The following is a 25,709-nucleotide window of genomic DNA, read 5'->3' on the forward strand; positions in this document are numbered from 1 at the left end:
TTCTGACTTGTGATCACATTTTCATAACTGCTAAGAAAAAGATTTGTATAATACTGATCAGATATTTAAACAATCATGGTATTTCTATTCTCATCGACCCTGTACAGATCCGCCTTTGATGATACATATGGAAATGAACTTGAAAAGTCAATAGAAAGACCTATGGACATATTGAGACACCCTGTAGTCGTGAAGCACTTTTTACTTCAGTTGAAGACGGACGAGTGGGGAGAAATCATCCCTTTTTTTTGCCTTCTCGCCATCTATATGACGATTGATGCTCTATACATCTTACCCTAAATCTCGTCCACATGATCCAGCAAATAGTGAACGGTCAGTAATATCCGTCCGCGTGCATGCCACGACTATTATCATTATGTAAAATGAAAACAATTTAACTGAGAACTCTTATTTGTATAATCTATTTTTTATATTAAAACTAAAGCACACAATTGATTTGTTGTTAGCTCTGAAAGGCAGTTTAACAATCTTCCTGTTTGTGCTGATGACTATTTAAAAATAGAGAAATGATACCCCCACCGGTGGTCACCTTTTAAAATTGTATTTATGCGTTAATGCATTAGCTGTATGCAATCATGGGGTTATTTAAAGTTACTGTTACCTCTTTGTACACCCACTGACACGATTAAGACAAGAGACCAGCATCTCTTTGTTTCTACGATGTTATCAACTTTATACGAATTCAAAAGAAATGTCCGTTTGATGCTTACATTAGCGTTGAAAGAAATTGAAGCAAACAACGACAGACACAATACACAGCATTAATATTGCCTGAGGTGGTGTACAAAGTAAAAATTGTCACAATTATTAGGTAAAAGTTAAATGACATGTTTCCCCTGGAGAGTAACAATGCTATGTTTTCTATCACTTTTTAAAATTTGTACCTCCATTTTTAGTCTCAATTATTATTTTTCTTGAAAATGAAATTATTTCGATAAAATGTTCCAGTCGACGGCAATATGTTCTGTTCCATTCGCACATATAAGTACGATGACATTAAAAGTCATACATGTCTTGTATCTTGACCTATGGTGCCTGTTGCTATGGTAATGATTGATGGTTATCGTAAGAATGCGATTGACGCAGACGACAGTGCATTGCCCTTGTGATGTATACCTGTAGTTATGCTTCCAAAGAATCATGTACTTTTGGACCTTTCACATCACCGTTCTGAATATAATTTTTCCAATTTAATTGTATCGTAATAAAGTTGATGAATAGTAAGGAAAGAGGTCGTGCAAACTTTAAATTATCTTGTTATCAGTCCAGGTACGACGTTTAATACAATGATTAAAATGTTTAAAATCAAAATTATGCGATTAAAATGATCGACGTGGCTATTCAGAGTTTGTTGTTGTTGCATTGTGGGAGAAAAAATAGAAATCGTAAAAATAATGACAAAGGTAATGCCGCGCATTCACGAGCTCGAGGAGTAAAATGAACAACAATTATTAATAAAGGATGATTTATGATGTCATTTCGGATGAATTAGAAAGAAAAAAAAAAGGAAAAAAAGGGTATGATGAAACACAATGTGAATGAAGAAGAAGAAGAATAACGAGAAGAAGAAGTAGAAGAAGAAGAAGAATAACGAGAAGAAGAAGTAGAAGAAGAAGAAGAATAAGGAGAAAAAGAAGAAGAAGAAGAAGTAGAAGAAGAAGAAGAAGAAGAAGAAGAAGAAGGAGAAGAAGAAGAGAAAGAAGAGGAAGAAGAAATAAGTTCGTCCAGAATGTACCAATTTCAGAGATAATGGGAACCGAAATGAGGAGGGGTTGCCAACATATTGATTTTTGTTCTTCCGTTCAGTCATAATCATAGAAGCTATATCCAGGAGTCGGACAAGAAATTGTCTAACAAACTGGCGGGGTCGCTTGAACTTTCTTTCGGCGAAGTTAGCACTGAGACGCAAATTGGTGATGCTTCGTTGAGGAGTGGGCCTGGCGTGGCAATATGAAAACATCGTTAAAGTACGCGGCTTTGGGGGAATGCCCTTGAACTTTCTTGGGGGCATCCTCACTGCCGAGATTCGATCGCCCTGATACGTTCTGTGCGTGCTACAACTAAAGCATCACCATGACCACAGCACAAGTACATGCTTCCAGACTGAACGGGTATATACTTGATTGAGGGTGGGTTTAAAATTCTTCAAAGGGAACAGACCAGGGTTTGGAGTGTTTCTAGACCAAGCTGTCAAGATGAGGAATAAGAAAATGACATTTGGTGGCTCAAAAGAGAGAAAGATATCGTGTGTCTGCTGCATTATTCTAGATTTAGAGCGTCCAGCAAGACCCAAAACGAAACGAAACAAACCCGGCATCATTAGGAGGGGGGGGGGCAGTTACCGCTATCAGATAGAGAAACGGTTACACTATGTGAAGCTCCTTCTCCTTCAGTTTCGGGCTCACCTGCGGATCATCATTTGCATTTCAAAGATACCATAGATTTTCCCGATCAGTTTATTGCGTGGGGATCGGAATAGATGAGGTTCGAAAGTGCATGTGAAAATTTAACGAGAGATATTGCCTTCCATCATATCCATTTTGACTGATCTAGTCTGACTTTTGGACGCGGGAGCTTTATGATGCTAGCAAGCTGGGGATACATGATTCGGTCTGTTAGCCCCATCAAATAGAACATTATTGTAGGGGTCGTGGCAGTTACATAGTGCATTGTCACTCTATTAAGAAGAAAGCAAACTTTGGTTGAGGGCTGGTGCTGCCAGCACATACTTTATAACTAAATAACTAAGTTTAGATGATAGAAGAGAAATGCGAGAATGAGCATGATTTGCAGTAAGAATAGCTTGATCTTACTTCAAAGCGGGTTTTGGAAATAGAAGATACAGATGCTAAACTCAACCGGACTAGTTCGATTAATTTCATTATCACCATCCTAAGTTAGGGCTTTTTATTTCCTTTCCGACAGAATATGACTAAAATCCAGGGATTTTATATTTTACAAAAGAAGGGACGACTTTACGTTGGAGTGCCCTTGACGGCGCCGAGTGTGTATAGAAGCGATGCATTGACTGAACAGAGATGTATTGAATGCCACAAACGCGTGTGCTCATTTAAAACACATAACGCGACTCGTGGAAGCCCTTTTTTCTTAGACCAAAATTCGATTTTAAGGTCTAATTGTTACTAAACATTGCCACAATAGCACCATTATGGAGCCGTTGATTAGAAAACCATAGTTAAGATTTCAGTACCTCCCCTCGAATTGGAAATCTTTGATTTGAAAAGAGTCGCTGAGCGTACGACAAACTGCCGAAGAACTATCAAACTTTGTTTCGCGTTAGACAAAAGGATCCTCTACAGACGCAATTTTTTTTAATGTTGCCGCCGGCTAGGCCAGGCCGCAAAGTTTATTTACTTTCCATTTATCTGTGTAATTGAGCCAATAGATAGGAAAAATTGCAATCATTTGTTGATGAAGGATGTATTTCCATGTTGTGAAAATAGATAATAGCATCTAATTTTTGTGTAATGATTGATGGCCAGCTTTACTATTGCTAAATATAAAACCACCGTTTTGTATAGGGCCTGCACAAAGCCATTGGACTCGCCAATTTTGACTGAGAGAATGAAGTGAATAGAACGTTTAATTGGCGAGAGGATTTGAAAAAGTTCAGGAGAAATGTCAAAATTCCTAACTTGATGAACCCATGATATTTCTAACACTACTGTCGCCACGCAGTCAAATGTACTTGTACCAAGTTCAACCACGGAATTCCATTTGAATAGATCATATCTATCCTTGTCAAAAGTACACTCCTGACTCTTTAACATATGAATGACTGGTGGAACAAAAAACAACAACGAAACGATTGTAATATGAAAATCTACGTTGGCTATATACACAAAAACCCCGAATAGATGAATGTAAAAAAGAAATAAATTGATTATGAATTGTGTAAAATAAAGAGAATGCAATTATTGACGCAGACAGGATTTTGTTACCATAGCCCAAAATCCGGAGAGGGTGGGGGGGGGGGGGGGGGATAGTGTTGATATACAGCATTACTTGTATTAGGCAATTACAATGCCCAAAATCATCTTCAAGAAAATCGTGTAAGATGTAAGTATGTATGTGTATTTTTCAGATACAATATGCATTTTCGTCACTTATCTGTTTAAACTATTATACTCGCAAGCTTGAATGTTGACTATAAAGTATAACTAAGGAAATGTTAAAAAGGAAAAGTTTCTTGGTTATAAAATCAATCAAGGACGGTTAATTGTGGTTGAAGTAATGTTGAGGAACATGTAACAACGCACATATAAACAACATACATATTAGTACCTTCAAACGTTAACAAAATGCCCATTGTATGATTTTTTTTCTGTTTTTTCTTTCATTGCAGATTGTTATATATCATACGATTTAAATCTAACCATATGTTTCATTAATGTGTGAAGTACAGTCGAGTTGGCTATTTCTTCCGTTTCTAATATTGCAAAACTATAATTTGCATCATGCTAGTGTGTACATTTACACGTCAAAAGAACATCAAAAAGGGGAAAAAGTCAAAACATATGTCATATTGGCCCCAGATCAGATCTTCTTCTCTTTGTTTCGTTATGTTTTATCTGCAACATGGCCATGAAGTTCACGATGAGATAAATCAGAGAGAATTTTCAATATAATTATTCCTAAATATGTGTATACAAGCTAACATCCTGAGCTTGTCATATGTTTATTAATTGCACAGATTATAAAACCATAAATCATCCTTCTCGTCGTTCATCAAAACCATATTTCAATAGCCTCATTCTTTTCGAGATAGTTTACGTGGCGCTCTGGATGCATAAAAAACCGGAAAAATCTTTGTGTTTTCGACAGGCGGGATTATTAATTTCCACTACCACGGCAACGTCTTGTTCGTGTAAATCCAAATGGTGAACGGAATCTATCATTCTATTATAAAATGGAAATAAATGACGAATACAGTATACTAGTATATCACGTATATGGGCAGGCATTGTGTGGGCTTTTGTTCGAGAGGCGAACGCGAAAGAATGCATTGCGAATTAGGGTAGTATCAAAATGGCACTGTGTCGCCGATTGATAATTGTGCTTTGAAAAAAAAGAAGTTTTGAGTCTAAAACGTGAATGAGTTGAACCAAGCTCGGAGCTAGGAATTCTATTTTAGGACTTATATATTTTAGTCTTGCCATGTCTGTGGTAGTTATCACCCGCAATCTGTTGCTTAGAACATTCTTGAATTAAAGGAGAAATCTGACCCATCGGTAAGAAAAAGTAAAATACGAAAACATGAAAGGAGAGGAAACTTTAAGGAAATTTGATAAAATGTGTTTCAATAACTGCGAACTTCAGTCCTGTTATGTAACACGTAGAACCAACATACAAATGCACAACAAAGATTTATTCTTACGATGTGGGGTTCAAAATAAATGTTAAAAACTGGCAATTGAAAGAATACTACTGATAGTGATTTAAATATGTTAGAGATCTAAATCACCCTCTGTTAACTTTAATCCGTGTACTCTTCAATTGCAGCATACCATCTATCTTGTGTCGACCCCGCAAACCTTTATTTTTAATTCCATAAACTAATAATATCCCGACCTCGTTCGCGTAACAAAGCAAGCCCATATTGCATTGACTTCGTGCTGTAATCATAGAATCCACCCTCTGTGCCTACTACCAGACAACTAAATTCAATAGTACACGTCAAGTTTTTCGTCTCAATACCATAATTTATGTGGCATGCTCGCCTGAGCGACGGCTCCAAAAACGCAGAACAATAGATACAATCACTGTGTGGTTATGTTAACTACAGACATGACATTTCCTTCTCGCTGCCTCTTCCTTTTGTCAATTTTCGACTTTTATTGGTCAGCATTGGCAATAAAACCACCCTAAGGGCACCGTGGGGAGGGTGCCCCCGTACAGCCCATTGTTTGACTTGCCCCGATGGGGTTGTATGACTTGCCCTTGTACCGATTGATAATTCCGTTTTGATGAGGAATCTGTAAGGTTTGGATCGACATTTCCTCTATGCGGATTAGTGGTATTAATGCGAATATATATTTTGAGCAGTGAGAAAGAATGGAAACTGCATAGAAGTAAAATGTCGTTTAGTCTTTTGAAATTCACGTCCAATCATAAAATTCAAGATTGAATTCAAAATGTCTCGTGAGGCCTTGGCAACTGCAAAAGCTCTGGAACCTCGAGAAATATCCGCGGTGCTAGATTTTCGTCGAAGTGAAACTTAAAAAAGCCTCTTCGTAAGTAAATAAGTACAAATAAAAGTAAATACTGGAGCTAAAACATACATGGCCACATACAATGTTTGAGAGGCTTGCGAGGCAGATGGGGGGGGGGGGGGGCGTGGATGGCAGCCTCTGAACATTTTGAAGAAAACAAGCAGCCTGTTAATATCTTAAAACTTTTCTTTTAATTTTAACCCACCTTTGGCCTCGTCGTAGTAAAGAGTTCCAATTGATTTAGATCAATCGCAAGTCTGTTAATCAATCGCAAGTTTGCAGTCCCTTATCATTTATGTATAGTTGCGATGAATATCAACTCTTTGTAACATGGGGCCCTGGTGTATTTTATTCATGTATCAAGATCTTTAGATAGCTATATAGATGGATGCTCAAACCGCATGAAATAAAGTGTCAATATATTACTTAGAAAAGGCGAGTAAGTAGAAGCCATAAGTTTGGATTCGGTACATTAACTATTCTGTCCGTGCTTCTTAGAAAAGTATCAATTCCACCACCTCTTCTGTTTTAATGGTGTTATAGCAGGGTTTTCTTTGCATTATCTATTCTTAAAGTAGGCAGGTTCAAAGCCTAACAAACACACATCTTGTGCATGTTAACTTCCTTCATTTTTTCAGCCTTTACCCATGAAAAACATTAAAAAAAAAAAATGTCTTCATACATACTCTCCTCCGTGCTTCTGCATGTTCAACTATTTTTGAAGTAGGAACCGCTTTCCAATTAGATCTTCCGTTCCACATACTTTATTACCCCCTCCCCCCAATAGTGAACAATTCTGTAATTATAATTGTCTTATTTTGGCGCAACATTTTTCTATATACTTTTAAGTTTAGGTTCACATCTTGACTTTATGAATGAAAAGATCACGGAATATTTCAATACCTTTCAAAGACTAACGTTAAACATGATAAAAACGATAAAAATACTAGTTTAAAGGTGCATGGGTGAAAAAAAAGGAGGGACAATGTAGTGATAACATGATAATATAATTTTTTTCCTTCATGGTTTCATTTAAGAAAGTACAGTCAATGGACGCTCAATCTATGAAACATAACAATGGTTAGATAACGATGTCCATTTCGATTTTAATCTCAAAGTAAGTCTAAACACCTTATAAAAGAAAAGGTCACCTTCGTATCCAAAATGTTATAAAAAGTGACCAATTATTCGTTTTTTTTTAAACAGTATCCACCTCCCTGGTAAGCATAACTATTATGTCTTTGTGCAAAGACCGTAATGTAAAGTACTCTTTATTGTAAAGAAGTAGGTTTAAAGAAACCACAGATATATCTGCTATTTTTTTTATAACGAAACCTATCAAAAGGGGATATAAACTAAAAATATCGCATCCCATTTAAACAGTCCAACTCTTTTCGTCGCGCTTTGAATCCTATTGTAAATCTGTGCCAAACCACCAATCGAGGACCTTCATAATCGCATAAATTATCAACGAGATGAAACGATTTGGATGTCCCCTTTCCCTGGGCAGAAAGCGATGTATTATTTGATCGTTTTGTGTGTTATCATTACGAAGTGAATAGAGTCAACCCGCAACAAAAAGGCAATGCAAACATTTTGAATTAAAATGGAGCACAAAAGCGCGCGAGTTTTCGCTCTTCGTTACAGTAATACAGATAAGTCCATGACCTATAACCTTTGCACTATGTACCCTCAGTCGAAACTCCACTTTATGTACATTATCATATTAATACCATTCTCAAGGAGATCATTCCCGTTTTGTTAATTCTAAAGCAAGATTTATCTAATTTTATTATATTTACATAAACATATTCATTTTGTTTGTTTGTTTCTTTATTTTTTATTTTCGTCTAAACAAAATAGGCCTACATTAGTACATTTCACACTAAAAATGATAACAGATAATACGACAAATGACAATTCATTTACTTTTTTCATTTATAGACTGTTAATATAAATTCTAAAGTCAATCAAATATCCGTACAGTCAAAAGAGAAGTAAACTTGTATCATGTATTGTAGCAAAAGGGAAATACCAGAATAGAGTGTACCTTATGCCTGAAATGGTACATGACTCCAACCATGGACCTACTGCAACTCCGTGATATAAACAGCAGAAGATATTTAATCAAAATTGTCATGGTTTGTTTGAAAACAAAACACACCCCTGTAACGAGCGCAAAGTAAACCAAATACAAACATTCGGCAAATAGCTTGACGAGACGGCAATGATTCGACTAATTGCAAGGTTGCGCGATCTAGTTTGTTTGATTTCTACCCCTCTTCGCTTCTTCTACTCCTTTCGGCAGTATTTCCCATCATGACCCCCCGATAGATAACTCGAAGAGGCCCTTTCTCTAGGACCAGAACATCCACTTCATCCCCCAAAGCCCTCGTCTAAGGCGAAAGATCAGGCAAAGTTGAGTAGCTCTTCTAGCCTTTCACGAACCCGCGGTTGCAATTACGGGATTCGAGTATCCTCGCTTTATATACTCTCGCTTCTCTCATTCCCGGTGTCATTTTCCCCTCCTTTTTTGGTGTCTCACCCTTCCATTACCTTTCTCACACCCGCCAACTTCATCCCTTTTCTCCCCCAAATCCGCACAATTAAACTTAAACCACCGTTTGAAATGCATCTGGGGATGAGATAAAAAGAACGACTCTTCCAAGGTTTTCATTTCTTCTCTCTTTTCTATCTTCCTTTTTGAAGCGAAATGGAGAGGCGGCGACGCCATACTATTAACGCATTCGTATTGCGATAGAATGCAATCGTAGCTTTTCTCTGGTGGTATGTCGTTACGTAAATGGCGAAGGAAATAGAGATACGAGTCTATACAGCAAAGTTCGACTTTTAAAAAGTTATTCTTGGGCTGTCTCGTGTATTGAGACAAAAAGATAAATTTTACGGAAAAAACTTCTTCATCTACTGAAGACAAGACAAGGTTAGAGATACAAGGGAAGGAGGGGAAGGAGGGAAAGGACGGACAAGACGGAGAAAGACGGACATAGCAGAAAGAAAATTAATAGAAATTCATACTATATACAAAATATGATAGAAAATATAGATAAGAAATGACGGCAGAAGGTGAAGAGAGAAAGAAATGGGAAATGGTAAGAAAAATAAGGGGAGAGAGAGAGAAGAGCAAGGAAGTAGATTGAGGTACACAGATACTGATAAGGACAGATGGGAGAAAAGGATCTAGGTAGATAGATAGATAAATAGATATATAGGTTGGTAGGTATGCAGATAGCTAGATACATGGATAGGTATGTGGATAGATAGATAGATAGATAGATAGCGAGAGGAAAGAGGAGATGGTAGAGGAAAGACAATCTACAGGAGAAGCAAAATAAAAACATAAAGAAAAAGAAAGAGAGAAAGAGAGAGAGAGAGAGAGAGTGAGAGAGAGAGAGAGGAAGAGATGGGTGAAAAGGGAGATGTGGAAATGAAATCACGGAGGTTTTAGCTCTTTAATCCATGCAATCATCGCTGTTACAGAGATGGAGCGCTTCTCGACGACGGACTCCTACAGCATGCCTAAGCCGTTCCAACTCCCTCCCCGCTCAAGAGAGAAAACGAGCGAACCGCTGAGAGTCGATTCCGCCCAAGCTTCTCGCTTGCATTTCAGGAAGCGCTGTGCAGGTCCCAGCGGAATTCTCCCCTACCCTAAAGCCTCTTCCCTTCTCTTTTAATTTTCTTGCCATCTCCCTCTTGTACACGTTCGTTTTGTTTCAACATTGTTACCTAAATCCTCCCTATAATTGCATAGAAACTTCACCACTCGGCTTTTCGTGAATAATGAATATTTCATAATGGCTTTGCATGGCTCGTGAGGCGCCAGACCACTCGTGGCTAATGGCGGAATTTTCGTCGCGGTTTTTTTGTTATTTCCTTCCCTTCCTTTCTCTTTTACACTCCTTGAGTGGCAAATACCATGTACCTGACACTCTATTAACACCGTGTATTCCCATATGTAATAGGCAGTAAATTGAACGTGTTAGAGGCCCATCATCACCTAAGCTATTATCAATGCATCAAGGGTGACAAGAGTTGACATGCTACATTGCCCATATAAATAGAGTATTGAGATGCATCTTATGAACTTTAATACTTAATGAAGCTTTCAGTTTTAATCGTTGATAAATCTAGCAGCCTGTCGAATAATATTATAGATCCATAGTGTTATTGTCTTCATTATTTTGCCACAATAAAGCAAATTAATTAAGAAATGCCATGCAGGGTATATAGTGTGATATAGTAGAATTGTTGAATTCTCAAATGTGAGGAAAAGTTTTCAAATTTTTCAGGGTCGTTTACACCCATTTTTTTAACGTCCTTTCCGAGGATCCAAAATGGAAAGGGGTCATCGCTATATCAAAATAATGATTAATAGTGCTTGGTTTGTATGCCTTTTCCCCGGATCCGGCTGTGTATATATGAATAATTATGATTTCGTAATACTTATTGCAAATACATTTTCTTGTATTTGTGTTATCTTAATTTAGTTTAAAATTCTATTAAATGGTGCCTTGAACTACACTCATCAATCTAAAATTTAGCAACAAGCTTCTTTAGGCCAGTTGTAACGAAACCCGAGTCAAACAATATGCATTTTTTCAGTTTAAGGAGATCCCCAGTATTCAGTCATCTAATTACAAGAAATAAGAGGGGGTGGGCCATTGACTTTCTTTAAATTAACCCGGGAAAAAAGTATAATGCAGTCACTTTTCTCCCCCTTCCTTTCCTCATTTCTTCCTCCTCTCCTCTCCTCTACCTCTTTCTCTCAAACAAGGACAACCTCCAGCTTTGCCTATCACTCTTCGAGTAGCCGTGAAGATGATTAGGGGTTGATATGATATGTCTCATTGACAGGCGAGTCTATAACAGAGAATGCACAAATAAACATGGCGGACAAAATATCAACAAATAGCGCGGCTAAACCTAATCAGAGTGTCCCGACATTTCCTTTGCGAGCCCCTCAAAATGCCCGGTGATATTTTGTCCCTTCAGGTGTATTGCAGCGCTGCAACACGCTCCTCATCATGTCAATGCGATGCGCGGTGAAATATGCCACGTCACGTTCGAGTATGGATTATTGAACCCAATTATCTGAGGTTCATTTTCCCCCACAAATTTCTCTCCACCCAACTGTCTATCTATCCTCCTGCCACTCATCTTTTGATCGAAACTGGGACGGCTGGAGGTATGATGTCGACGGTTCTAACTTCTCTGAGTGAAGTCGACACTTTGTGACCGAATATATATTTTTGCTCCAATGATGATGACAATTTGTCGAATGATCGTGGATTTGTAAAACAAAAATTCATTCAGTCTGATATTATTTTGAAGAAAAAAAAGAAGTAAATAAATGAATTTGATTTTTCGAAAATAAATAAAGAAATGTCAGAGTTATATTGAAGAAATATCCGCCTTGTAGGATTGCGTTTGTGTAAACGTTTAAATATTTAGTAGCTCTTGCTTTAGAATAATAGTGAATTTCACTTATAAATGCCCTGGCCCAAAACCTGTACTCAATTTGTGAATGCCAAAGCAAGCCTAAAGATAAAAAATAATCAACAATTAAGGTCCTTCATGATTAGAACAGAGCCATACTTACGCCAATGGCTCTGAGAGCTATCCAGTCGCCTCTTAGTTAAAGTGTTGTTTATTTGCTTATGTTCACAATCATGTATTACACATACAGTAAATAAAAACCAAGCAACCAAAGATTATCTGCCGTAGTTTACAGGAGGGATTAGACTGCCCTGCAAGGTCACTGGACAGGTGGTTATCTCATCAACTTAGCTCTCAGTTAACATAAGAAAAAGAGGATCATGGGGGACCAATGGTCACCGATGAGGCACTGTTTTTATATAGAGGGCGCAAGTATCTACAAGTAGTGCAGTGGGCCTTTAAATCAAAACATCTAAATTTTCTTTTCAACTAAAGGAAGTGGAAATTCTGGACAAAATCGGTCAAGTGTCCATGAATGATCACGTGGACAGTGATTGACACCGACCGTGTCAAACCAGTCGGAACTCATGATTGCCAGTTAGACTGACACCCGCTCCCCAATGGGATAAACTGATCCCGTATAATCCCCATGTTGTAGCTTCGATTAATTAGGGATTAAGCCGCGAGGATAATCATCGGAAAGAGGGAGATAGGGAGAAGGAGGGAGGGAGAGAGAGAGGGAGAGAGAGAGAGAGAGGGAGAGGGGGGGGGGGGGGCTGGAAGGCCATGCCTCTAAACTTGTCATTATCATGATCTGACCTTGTGGTGACCAAAACTCAACATTTGAGTTGATTTGCTTGGTAATTAGGACGGGTATAAAATCAACACTGGGTTGTCTTGAACTTTGAAGAGGGGGGACGAGGCTAATTTATAGTTCCATATTTAAGGAAAATGACTGGACTTGATGGTGGCAAATGCCTAGAAACGGATGAAAATAAAGTAAGTAGAGGACGAAAAGGGCAAGAAGGTCATTTGAAATTAAAAAGCCTCTTGAAAAAATGAAGAACGAAGAAAGAAAGAGAGAGAGGAAGAAAATAGTCATGACAATGAAGAGCTTAATAAATCAATCAAAATTTAGAGTCATCATCAAATCATATCGTATTTACAGACAAGAAGAAAACAGACAAAGAAGACGGATAGCATGGAATGAGTATATTGATAACAAGTAAAACAAAAAATTAAGAACCGCCAAGGAATTGGGAAGTGAGAGAAGAAGGGGAAATGATTGAAGGTAAAAAAGAATGAATTTGCAAAAGAGCAGTTGCAAATGATGGATACCATACGTGGGGGTGGCACGTGGCTGAGCACCATTCAATATATTCATGAAAAAGTAGAAAGGAAAGAGGGGAAAATCCCAATCGAAAGTGAATTAAAGCCTGATTAAAGTCATAAATACCCACCCTAACTCGAGTCTCTGTCAAGTTACACCACGCACAGATCTCCTCCCTCGTCGAGAGGTCGGGGTAGCGGTTACGGGAAAAGTTCGCTTCGAGTTCCTGCAGTTGCTGGCTGGTGAAATGTGTGCGTTGTCGACGAGTACGCTTCTTCTTGCCGTTGTCCTGGTCGTTGTCCGAATCGTCGCCATCGTCGTGACCACCCTTCACACCTGTTAAAGAGAAACGACGTCAAGTTTGCTTTAGAATTACTCACGGATTCTCCAAAGTGGAGTGGATAATGTGCATTATAATATAGTGCAAAATCGAAATTAAATTCAGTGGTCGGGGTAATAATACACTGTAAAGAATATATTCTGTTTTTCTTTTTTTCTGGAACTAGATTGGCGCTTATTGATCATGGTCTTTAAAAACCTTATTCATTATTATTATTATAATTTATATTTTTATCATTTAATATTTTTTTTACTATCATTATAATTATAATTAATATTTATTTTCTATTATCATAACTATCATCTTTTGTTATTATCATTATTATTATTATTATTATTGTTGTTGTCGTCATCATCATCATCATCAGCAAAATGATTATTATCAATATTGTTATCATTATTGACACAACCTAAAGCTTTCAAAAGTTCATGGCCAGCTAACGTTAAGAAGACAACCTAATACGTTGTCGTTGTTTTGCTCTTAACTTGAATAATGTTTAAACTATTAATTTATTTTCTTTTATCCACTTTGGATAATGTGTTTGTCTCTCAAATTTCAAATGATATAGACTGTAAAATCCTTTTCTATCTCTCTGGGGATGGATGGAAGTGTTCACTTATATTCAAGCCGAGAGCTCTTTTATAAATTGTTATTTAAAGGCATCGTTTATCAATGTTAAATCTGAGATGCACGGCCCTACATGTAATTGTTATCAGTATCTGTGATATAGTGTTACATCAGGGTTCCTGACTGACTTAAATATTTATAATTATCATCGCAGCATGAGCTAAATCCAGGATTTTGTTTCAGAATCTGAGACAAATTTACCGGATCACTTTAAAAAAAGCATGTTGCTATATTAAAGTCAGATATGTTTCATAAGCGATATGCGAAAAAGGTCATGAACAACCTCTGTGACCAGAATATCATGAATTATACATAGATTGCAATTAATTATGCATATCGTTTCAATGAATCCCTCTTGGGCTAATTTAATTTGAAGTGTTGTACTTAAAGCGTATCTGCCATAGTTTACAGGAGGGATTAGACTGCCCTGCAAGGTCACTGGACAGGTGGTTATCTCATCAACTCAGCTCTCAGTTAACATAATAAAACGAGGATCATGGGGGACCAATCGTCACCGATTAGGCATGGTTTGTTATATAGAGGGCGAAAGTAGATACAAGTAGTGCAGTGGGCCTTTAATGTATTATAGTTATCATGATAACAAAGGAAATTGATTAGGCAGAGATATATTGCTCCAATCCTTCCATTTCAACTGTATTTTAAAAGCAAGACATTTGGGTACCTTAAGTTTCCAAACTTTGTACTTCAAAAACACTAATCACCTAAAATCCATACAAAAGGGTTGATACGAATAATTTACAGATTTACATTGCCATTGGCGATCTGACTCGAAAGAGATAGCCTTTCTATGAATAATATTACACAAAATAGTGATAATTTTAGTTTTGGAAAAATATAAAGCGCTTTTTAAACAGAGCTCTTATTCTGCATTTTTAATTTTTTTTTGTTTGCTTTCTTGAGAAAAGGAAATATATAAGATTCAATTTCGCCCCTGATGTGGTATTTCAGATAAACAATCATGCACATACAAACCAAAGGTTTAATATGTGCACATGATAGTCACCTACTCCATGCATATCCCCGATTCGTCCTAAGTTGATAAAAAAAGAAAGAAAAAGTTTGTTGCAATCTTGCAGATTGATTTCGCATTCAAAAATATTTCCATAACGAGAGAGAGAGAGAGAGAGAGAGAGAGAATAAAAATATTCTATTTTGTAAGCATTTTGGTGAGCGGATAATCTTTTCGTATGCATTATTGTACACAATGCCTAAAGCGCTTTAAAGAAATAAATTAGTGACAAATTAACAAAATCAAAGTTAGGTTTTGTAATTCATGTAAATGCTGTAGATTTTTTAACAAATCAGCTTTGCATTTAGATTGGATAGCTGGTATATTACTCATTCTGCCCATCATTCTCTGGGAAAATAAAAACAAAACGCCTCTTTAAAGACATAATTTTAAACATATTATCAGCTTTAATATCATCGAGACAATTTCATCCTGAAATTAGTACCCATAAATTAAATATTAATTTTTTGTGTGTGTGTTGGTACAAATGGGGAAGTAGTCCGGTACTTTGACCCATTTGCATTACCAATTTAAGGTGCCAATACGTATAGTGATGACAACTTTCAAAAATCATAACTTTCTTATTTTTATACTTTCATCAGTCTGCTTCTCTTAACTTTCTTCTTTCTGTTAGAAGAGTTAGGTATTTTAGTTGGATGTTCTTGTTTATACTTCATCTTGTTTTGTTTTCTTTGAGAAACATATTGCCATTTGATTCTGTTTTGTATTTATTCTTCTTTTTCTCTGTAGCAGCGCCTTTCTAAGTTATTGACAATAAAATACTCAAATTGTAGAAAGCTTGTTTGTTGTACCCGACTGTTAAGAAAGCATGTGTATGCTTGTAAGTTAGCAACCACGGGACCGGTGGTTTTAAGTCCTCTCCGAGGGACTTGGTAATAAGGATTAATGCCTTATCAAAAGGGCAGCGCATCGACTTGGTTTCGCACCGGGGACCTCACGGTTTACGAGACCACTGCTCTACCACTACTCTTCTTCTCTTTCATAATCTTAATATTTGTGGTGGTTGTGGTAGTGGTGGTAATGGTGGCTGTAATGGTGGTAGAGTGTCGGTGGCCGTGGTGGTGACGATAAAAAGAGTGGACTGGTAGGCTAAGTCATAGATTGGGCCATTTTGATTTTTATATTTTTGGTAGTGCACAGAGAAAGACATATGTAGAAAAACAAAACGGCGAAAGTGTGAAATAAATCGGAGAAAAAGCAAGAGAGTTATGAAAGATTAAAATATGAAATTATCAAATACAAAATTTTAGTCAATACAAACATATTTTTTCGTGACTTCTTTCGTTTCGGAGCACTCTATATGCCCCAACCGGAATCCGGAATAGAATCAAAATGTCATTAAAAGCGCATCTACGGGAAAATCAAATAGATGAACAACTGTTCTCTTCACCGACACTGTATGTGATCAATCACAACCTCCACTTGTAGCAAGCTATTCAAAACCATTAATACCATCTCAAAAAAGTCTTTCAGGGGTCTCTTTTATCGAGTCAAGTAACGAGGAAGCACTCAAGTGCCTTATCTACTTGTAGCGAGCGACTCGAGTGTCCCGTATGTACACACACGTAAACTAATGATGTCGGACCGCAGTATAGGGTTTCAACTCGCTCGCTCGTGTACGCGACGCCGCGCTGCTAGGAAAAACCATGCCAGTTGAGGGGCCATCATGTACCCCATTATCCCCCGTCTGGCCGGCGTGTTGGTACATCGCGCCTCGCTGAATTGAGAGGGGTGCTGTTGCATTGTCAACAATCGTATAGCATACTTCCTATTCAGACGCCAGTGAAATGGCGTTTGTCTTTTTTTCTCCCTCTACAAGCTTATCATCTAAGATTACACCATTCCCCAAACGCCATATTGAACCGAATCAAATATGTGGACATATACACAATTCAGGATGCCGTTAAAACACATATTTGAAGGAGGGGGGGGGGGGGGGGGATTCCACTAACTGTACATTTATAGCATGTAGCGGGTATCAATTTACAACACGCTTAGGGCTATGAGAGTGTACAGAATATCATTTTCATGTCAAGCTATTTTTTACCCGATTAATAAGATTCGAATTTTCGCCTTTAGAGGAATTTCAGTTTGGACTCGCACTAATCATCTGTCATACACAAAGGGTGTCGTTTTTTCTACAGCAAACTAGTAGAGGTAGATTTGGAAAATACATTAGGAAAAGCAAACAAATAAAAATACAATAATTCTACAAAACGTAACAACAGAGAAAGCTGTTCTGGTCTCATCTTCACCACAACCAATTCTTCTTATCATTAGTCTACTCCTTTTCTTCCCCCTCCCCTCTCCCTCTTTCTTTCTCTCACTTATTTCCTTTCTGAAATATAGTCTCGTACACTAGATACTTACATACATTTAATCAAATCATTTTTAATAATTGTGTAATTTTCAATTTCCATTAAGGCATTTGACTGTAAATAATTTGATTCGCAAATCTTGCCAACAATAAATAGTTTTTACTAATTTCTTGCGGAATGAAAATGAAATGGCTTTGACTAAAATACTCAAATCGATCCACATTTAAATAGTTAAAAACAAAGCATGTGGTATGCAGCAGAGTTTTTAAAAAAGATATCAATTTCGATAAGCTAGAGCACGTTGTTGTTGTTTTCTTAATGTTTTCGAATAATTCGGAGAAAAAAGCAACAAATCAGAAAATTATCAAGTTTGAGTTTACATTTATCTTCCCTTGTGTCATTTTTGGTAACGTTGATTTGTCGACTAAATCATATCACTTTAAAAAAAATGTATTTTTGTATTTTTTTTTTCTTGATTTTTTCTTCTTCTACCAGTCTACACTTTATAAAAATCGGGTCAAATTTACCCAATATTATATGAAAAGAGAATGTATCTTGGGTAAAGTTTTACTCAATATTTTGTAGGTTTTACCAAGATTTAGGTACATTTTACCAAATAATAAGTTAAGGGACCAAACCTTACACAACAAAAAATATGCATGTCTCCCATTTTACCCATAATGGGTACAATTTTACCCAACTGATTTTAATCTTTAAAGCCCCACTGCACTACTTGCTCCCTCCATATATAACACAATGCCTAAGCGGTGCCCGTTGGTCCCCCATGACTCCTTTTTTCTTATGTTAATTGAGAGCTGATTTGATGAGATAACCACCTGTCAGTGACCATGCAGGGAGGTCTAATCCCTCCTGGCCAAACTAGTGCAGACAGGCTTTACACTTTAAAGCGTTCATCCTCTGCGTTTCCTTATCGGACGGTGGAACTTCGCGAATTACGATGTCTATCCAACATTGTCTGAAATAAATCCATAATTCTCTATGGTTGCCCCCGCTCTCAACCCCCATTTAATCATCCAATCCCGTAAACAGTCTTTTTCAGTCTTTTAATTAAGATGGCTGGAGTTCTAAAATAATGAAAGACATAATCGCGTGCTAACAAATCCAACAAGTTATAGACATGATGGACGGCAAACGCTTGCATAATTAATGCAACAGAATCTAAAATAATGAGAGCCACAACCATGACAACGCTGGCATTCTGAAATAATAAACGTCATATCTTCATGACATGCTTGCATAGTATGCAATTATATAGTGATTTCATTAAAAGCGTGTATGTGTCCATCGCTAATTAATCAGTAAAATGCATTGAAAGTTTGATAATAATGATTTCGTAACATTAATATAATTAGCGTTTGACTGCAATTTGTATATACTCATGTTCGCTGCATGAATGGGTTTCATTTCTAATTAGATTCAAAATGTTAATTCCACAAATTAATTTCAAGGTTATCTCTACACAATTGTCCAAACTTATAATGAAATACTAATCAAATTACAAAAATAATCGCTTTCCCAACAATAACAAAAAAGTGTTTCATACTGCCATGAGTATAACGTATAATATAACAATGGTTTAACGGGGGAAGGGGGGGGGGGCTTATGATTAGAATAAACAAATAATAGTGATAATAACAAACAGATCAATAAAAAATCAATATATCTCCTTTTTGTCTGACCTTTCTTATTGCTTCTTTATTGATATTGTTTCTTTTGGAATTTTATAACCAACTTTACCTTTCTAATTATTGACACAAGACCCCCCCCCCCCACTACTTTTTTTTTTTTTTAGAAATTTAGTCATCATTGCATTGGGAGCTCTGCTTCACAAAATTGTACGTTGACCTTAAACAGCAGAATCTGGTCTGGGGATGATTAATGGTGGAGTTTTCAATCAGTATTTTTCTCTTGCCAAATATATCCCAAACCGTCATTAAAAACGGCTAAGCCATTGGACAGGGTTATAGAAGCAGTCTGCAGAGATTAATGCCCTAGTTTGGATAGTTATTGAAACAAAAATAATAGATATGATTGCACAGAGAGAGAGAGAGAGAGAGGACATCGTGATGATATTGTTTTGTCAGCGATGCTTCTGTGGTCACGATGGTTGTGATTCATAACAGAGGACAGATATAAAGCTGGAAACGAAGGGGCGGGGAGAAGGACGCAAATATGGAGTTTGAATTGGATAATTTTACATAAATGAGATAGGAAATGCGAAAGAAATGATACTTCATCACGAGAGAGCTGAGAGAAGCAGAGAGCAGAGAGAGAGAGTGAGAGAGAGAGAGAGAGAGAGAGAGAGAGAGAAGGGTTGGGGGATGGAGAACTATAGAGAGGGAGGGACTATTTTTAGGGAAGAAGGGATATTTCACTTTTTGTTTAATATTTTGACCTAAATATTCTGGCCTCGCGTTGCCCGGGCAGAAATCCCCCGAATCCATACTTCCTTGAAAATGTAAATCCCTAGTTAGAGGCTAAGAGTTCATTTCAACCGCTGCAGTGGTTCAAATGTGATTCTACAATTATAATTTAGTTTTATCCATTGACATAAGAAGGCACAACAGTTACTTTGAGTCACAAACTTTGCCAAATGCTAATTAGATTTACGAAAAAAAGAGAGAGAATGTATATCTATATTCTGCTATAGTAGTTGTCTATTAAGAATGGGATTTTACTTTGAAAAACAAAACAAAACCAGGGATTTTGTATTTATATTTAATACAAGTAAAAACGAGGAAAATATATCTATATCTTAGAATATCTAAACAATGTATAAATGACGGATAACTAGCAAGACGCATTACTTTCTTACTTTTCAAGGAGTTCTCGAAATCCGAGTTTTCTTATTTCTTAGTCTTTTTTTGTCTGTACATGTTCTACAACAGACTATTTTCGTAATGTTACCAAATGTATCTTTGTGAAATGCCTTGATACGAATTATTTCATTCACCTGTTGCGAATAATTGCATTTTGATAGTCAGAATGCAAATTACATGGGCAATCCGTGATGTATGTCCTACCTAACAACAACTAATATATGCCATACTTTGAAATAGGCCTACTATTATTCGTTAAAGGCCCACTGCACTACTTGCAGCTACTTGCGCCCTCTACATAACAAACGATGCCTAATCGGTGACCATTGCCCCCCATGATCCTCTCTTTCTTATGTTAACTGAGAGCTGAGTTGATGAGATAACCACCTGTCCAGTGACCTTGCAGGGCAGTCTAATCCCTCCTATAAACTACGGCAGATAAGCTTTAAAGAGACGTATGCAATTTGGTTACATTACGAAAATGGCCTATTTTGCGCTGGTTATTTTTGGTCACAACCCCGCTGACCAGTTATACTTTTGTGTGTAATGGCACTCCCATGGGACTCATGTTTGGTCGGCCATCATGTCGTTTCGGTGCATTTAGGCGGAACGAAAATATATGGTGTCCCCCACCTCGTACTTATTGATTATCGATGGGCAGTTTATTCGGACTTTTTAATATGTCATGACGAGTCTAGCTGAAGCCATGTTGCTCCACAAATATAGTCTATTACGCAAATAGTAGAGGTGTGATGATGGTTGTTGTACACACTTGTCCGCCATCGATTTGGTTCATTAGACATTTCAACGTTGGCATCAATAATTACACCGTAGTGAATTATATAAATACAATTGTTTACGGTTGTGTTCGTTAGGTTACGAGGGTCAAACTAATACACTTAACCCGTCTCTAATAAGGAAACAATATAATAGACGAATTTCGAAATAATACGCTCACCCATTGACATTTCTTTTGAAGAATACAAAATGTCATGGCATAATAGATAGATGTGAATTGCCACAAATTCATTTTCTTTCCAAAAAGTCACATCGTAGACTTTTCAAGTATTGATGGTGTCATAAAATGTTCCTTAGTTTTATATATTGAACCAAATACCCTGAAATATATGATAAAAATCTTCCCAAAATTGTTCAGCACACGAGCTGGGAAGAAGGAGTAATTAATGCATTGCGGTGTATTTCCTGATAACCGTCATTACGATAAATATTTAACTTTAGCCATGATCAATTATTTTCTTTCGCTATTTCACGTTTAAACGACTTGCAAAACATGTCATGTTCAGCTATCTGACTCACAAATAATACACTTAAAAATTGACCAAACAGTAGGGCCATCATTTTTTGTTTTCGACCATCTTTTAGATACCTTACGCCCAACTTCGATAAGTTGTTGTCCAATCGTAAACTTCCTGAACTTAAACTCAACATTAATCGCCAAAGATAAGCTAGTAGTTGCCTAAAAGTTGGTCGAATACATTACCCAACATTTTGTCCCTTTTGGCTTAATTGTATAAAGGCTTAGCAAAGCTATCAGTGTAGAGCTGATATGTAGCTGTGCCAAACCTGACGACATATTCAAACCGTTACAATAAATAAACTTTAAAAATGAGACAAGCTATAAATAACAAGACTCCATTTATTTTGACCAGTCTTCGTCAACGTTGCCCCACCCGTTCACTTTAACGTCTTCATCTATACTAATGCACCCGTTATGCTGAGCTGAGCTGAGCCGTGTATTGATCGACAGGTTTCATCACTTGTAATGTTTGTCCATGCCAATAGCATAATTCACTGATACAACAAAACAAACCTTTATCCGTTCACAGTGTAAAGTGACATCAAGATAAATTCATTTCGCCACTAACTTGGGCATAACAAATAAATATAAACAAAATAATAAACAAAAATTAAGATGAACGGCATAAAACTGTCATCAATACTATGATTGCATCCTATCAAATTTGTTATCATAACTGTGTTTGTATCAATATTTCATATAATTTTTACATCCACAGATATTTTGCCAATGTATTTTTTTTGTTGCTAAACTTTTTTTCAATGAACATCTTATTCTTATACTCTTGTTTTATTTGTTCCTGTTTTATTGAAAGTCTAACTGAATACACATACAAAATACAAATTGTCTGTAATATTCACGTTGATTTGCTTAATGTTGTTGTAGTAAAGTGATCGTTGGTTTCATGTTTGTTTAACTGCTCTTATGGTGTTGTTTGCAAAACAAGATTGGACTTTTCGAGGACAACTTCATGCAAGGACGACATTTAATTAATAACTACTCGTATAAGTATAAAATGTAAAAAAAAAAGTAAGTTGCATTTTAGATTTTTTGATAGTTTTATCCCCTTATGTCAAGTTTTCTTTAAGAATACCTACTTTGTTAGAGGTCGGTTATCGGATGGGGGTAAAAACAAAACCAAACTAGGGGTGGGCTGGGTCCATCGATACCAAATCAATGTTGATGATTAGTAATAGTTAAAAATACATATGATTCTTAGATTTTAAAACATGTCTATTTCTGTATAAAAATCATAATTTACCATATTAACGACTCGTTTTTCAATTATTTTTTCAAACAGATTAGCAAGGAATATGCATTGCATTTTACATTTTTTTTTTATAATAATCTTTTTCAAGTAAAATGTTTCATGCATTTTATGTGTCATTTAATAGGGACACTTTTGACATTCGTCAAAGTTGCTTTTTGTGCAAAATTCTCTGACGTTTAAAGCACGCTCTGAACATGTGTGTCTTGTATGACGGGAATGCATGATAACCAATATGACCACTTACGGATACAACTCACACCTGTTTTTAAGTCCGCTAAACTTTTCTATTATAAGAAACAAAATGAACGAACAACAAAAAACAGCAACCAACGTACGATTCTGATAAACTAACTGCGATTGACAGCCAGATAGCAACTGACATGACATGCATTCGACGAAAGTCGATAAACTCGTTATGTCCCCCACGTAATACAAACAAACGATGGGCGGATTATCAGTTAAAGATAACTTTTCCCCTTATTGCTTTGGTGGAATTACTTCCCTTTTTATAAGTTCCTGTTTTTTCAAATGAAATGACAATTTTGAGGGGATTTGCAAGGTAAAATTGAAGTCTATGAGGGATTTCCACCTCCGGAAATATCATATTACTCTGCATATTTAATGTTATCATTGTATTTTAGGCTTTATGTTTTAAGGACTGACAGGCTGGGACAGGTGATAATTGCAACAACCTGCAAAGATGAGGTAAATAAAAGATTGGAAATTTTCTGTTTTATATTATTCATCAGAAAATAAAGTTAGGCCTATAAGGCCTAACATTTGCTCGGATTTCTTTATGACTTTATCAATCACCTTGCATCGAAATCAAAATGAGCTGTCTCAATGATGAACAAAAATCATTTATCTATGAAATGGCAAGAAAAGAGAGAAATTAATTAATAAAATCATAGTCTTTACCTGGTTTGTCTTGGTTGTGGTCTATCGTTGGCGAGTGTACATGGTGGCTGCTGCGTGACTGAGGGGCACTGTCGATGGGGCGCTGGGCCGCTACGCTTCCGATACCAGCCGACACGCGTGCCGATTCGCTGGCGACCAAATCTTCTAATGTTGACAACGGTCCATGGTGTAGTTGATTCATCGTCTCTGATTAATTTTCGTTCGTAATTATAGAAAATAAAAAAAGTTCTCGAGGTAGCTGGCTAGCAATGAAGACGGGAAATTTGGGATAAATATTCGCGAGTTGGGGGATTTTCAAGTTCGCTGGAGCTGGGTTGACTGAATGAGGGGGATTTAGAGGCCGAGCCTACCGGCGTGCGACGGCTAAATCCAGTCGGATAGAGTTCCCTACCGCCAGCAAGGTTGCAGAATTCGAGGAAGTTTCGTCGTTATTGCGCCGTGGACGATCGACTGGTCGACGGCGGCGGGGGTTGAAGGGCTGAGGTGACAATCCTTGGGCTCAACTAGCGGATCACCGCAAAGGATCAAGCGGGATAGCAACGGGTTAGAAGACAAGCAGCTACCGGTGGTGGCGAATTACCAGGTAGAGGGGAGAAAGCTACACAAAATAATGATCAGTCAGAACAAACGTGTGTAACCAAAATAAAATCTATACGGTGACATTACTACTACTGTAGACAGCGGCGAAAGCTTGATCTCTGGGTTCGAAGTGCTCTCGATGTTGTCCTGAAGCGAAAGAGAGAATAACCGAAATAAAGTCAAATCACTTGTTTGCATGTAAGCTTATAGCTTAGCTAATAATACATCACTAGCATGAGATCAAGCTTCGAGGGGAAAAAGGATAACCTGTTAGCTGGACATGCCGTGGACTATCAAAAAAATATTCTGGTGTCATCCCCTGTCGCCTTTCGCACTCCGCCTAACCCCCTCTCACCCTCTTCCTCGATTGGTAGAACCGCTCAAGCAAAGTGCTTATCGATGACGTCACAATGCCAGTCGCAGTTAGGCACCCTTATACGAATGATTTGGTGACACGGGTAATAGGTTTGGGGGTGAGGCGAGCCGCTGCCGCAAAGCCGTGTGCGACCATCGGGCCCTGCTCGGAGAGAGAAAAAAAGCGACGGGGAAAAGGTGGTTTGATTGGGTGGGTGCTGGGGTGGTGCTCATTTTCCTGCCGAAAAAACCACAGACCACTTAGCTGAAATCACTCACCGGACTACTAGGGCGAGACTGTCGGAATCGCTGACATACTTAAAAATATGGGCTATTATCCCCTCCATTTCCAATGTTCAAAAGCCCATAAAGGCATAATGGTCAGCATTTAAAATCAACTTGGTGGATTTATTGATAAAAACTAAAAAGTGTTTTAAAAAAGTGTTTAAAAAATGCTGATTGATTTGATCCCAGTTTACAATGGCAAGATACTCTACAGGGATATATGTTTTGTGTACAAGACTGTATATGATTTTGTTGTTGTTGAAAGTTGGGGTAAAAAGAAAAAAGAAAAAAGAAATAAAGTGAAAAGTCATGCAAACAAACAATCTGACAGACATACAAACCTATAAACTATTCAACAGATGTTTTCGGTATAAATAAGCACTTGCTGCCTCATGACTCACTTCTAAGTTTCCTTATACAGTAGTGCAACTCCTGTCAAACATAAAAATACCAAATTACAGGTAAATGGCTTATAAACTAAAAGTTGTCTACATCCAAATGATAGTAGGATCACATCATAATTATCTTTACTTTCTTAGGTTGTATAACAACTGCCATAACTCTCCATTAAAAAAAGGTTTTGAAATCATCTACATCTTTTCTTTTCTCAATTGCAGAGAATTTTCAAAATGAAGGATGCCACTGACTCCTATAACATTTCAAACATTCAGATTGAAAGAGAATAGAAGTAGAATGTAAAGAGAGTAATTTTCTTCTCTTTCTTGGAACAAAAACAATTGATACAACTCGAAAACTAAAGCTGTTAAATAA

At 37.1% G+C, this 25,709-nt stretch overlaps 1 protein-coding gene across 1 annotated transcript in view; it reads right to left on the reverse strand.

Annotated features, from left to right (window-relative positions):
* LOC576991 (pituitary homeobox x) overlaps nt 1-24,698 on the reverse strand; it is a 30,318-nt gene extending 5,620 nt beyond the window's left edge. Inside the window, exons 1-2 of the mRNA XM_777251.4 lie at nt 23,721-24,698; nt 13,169-13,374 (exon numbers count right to left, since the gene is read on the reverse strand). Coding sequence (XP_782344.1) covers nt 13,169-13,374; nt 23,721-23,901 — 387 coding nt within the window. The 5' untranslated portion in view covers nt 23,902-24,698. The remainder of the gene's footprint in view (nt 1-13,168; nt 13,375-23,720) is intronic.
* Between the last annotated feature and the right edge of the window lie 1,011 nt (nt 24,699-25,709).

This window comes from Strongylocentrotus purpuratus, unplaced genomic scaffold, assembly GCF_000002235.5.
Source record: "Strongylocentrotus purpuratus isolate Spur 01 unplaced genomic scaffold, Spur_5.0 spur5_scaffold_10, whole genome shotgun sequence".
Classification (NCBI taxonomy): Eukaryota; Metazoa; Echinodermata; class Echinoidea; order Camarodonta; family Strongylocentrotidae; genus Strongylocentrotus; species Strongylocentrotus purpuratus.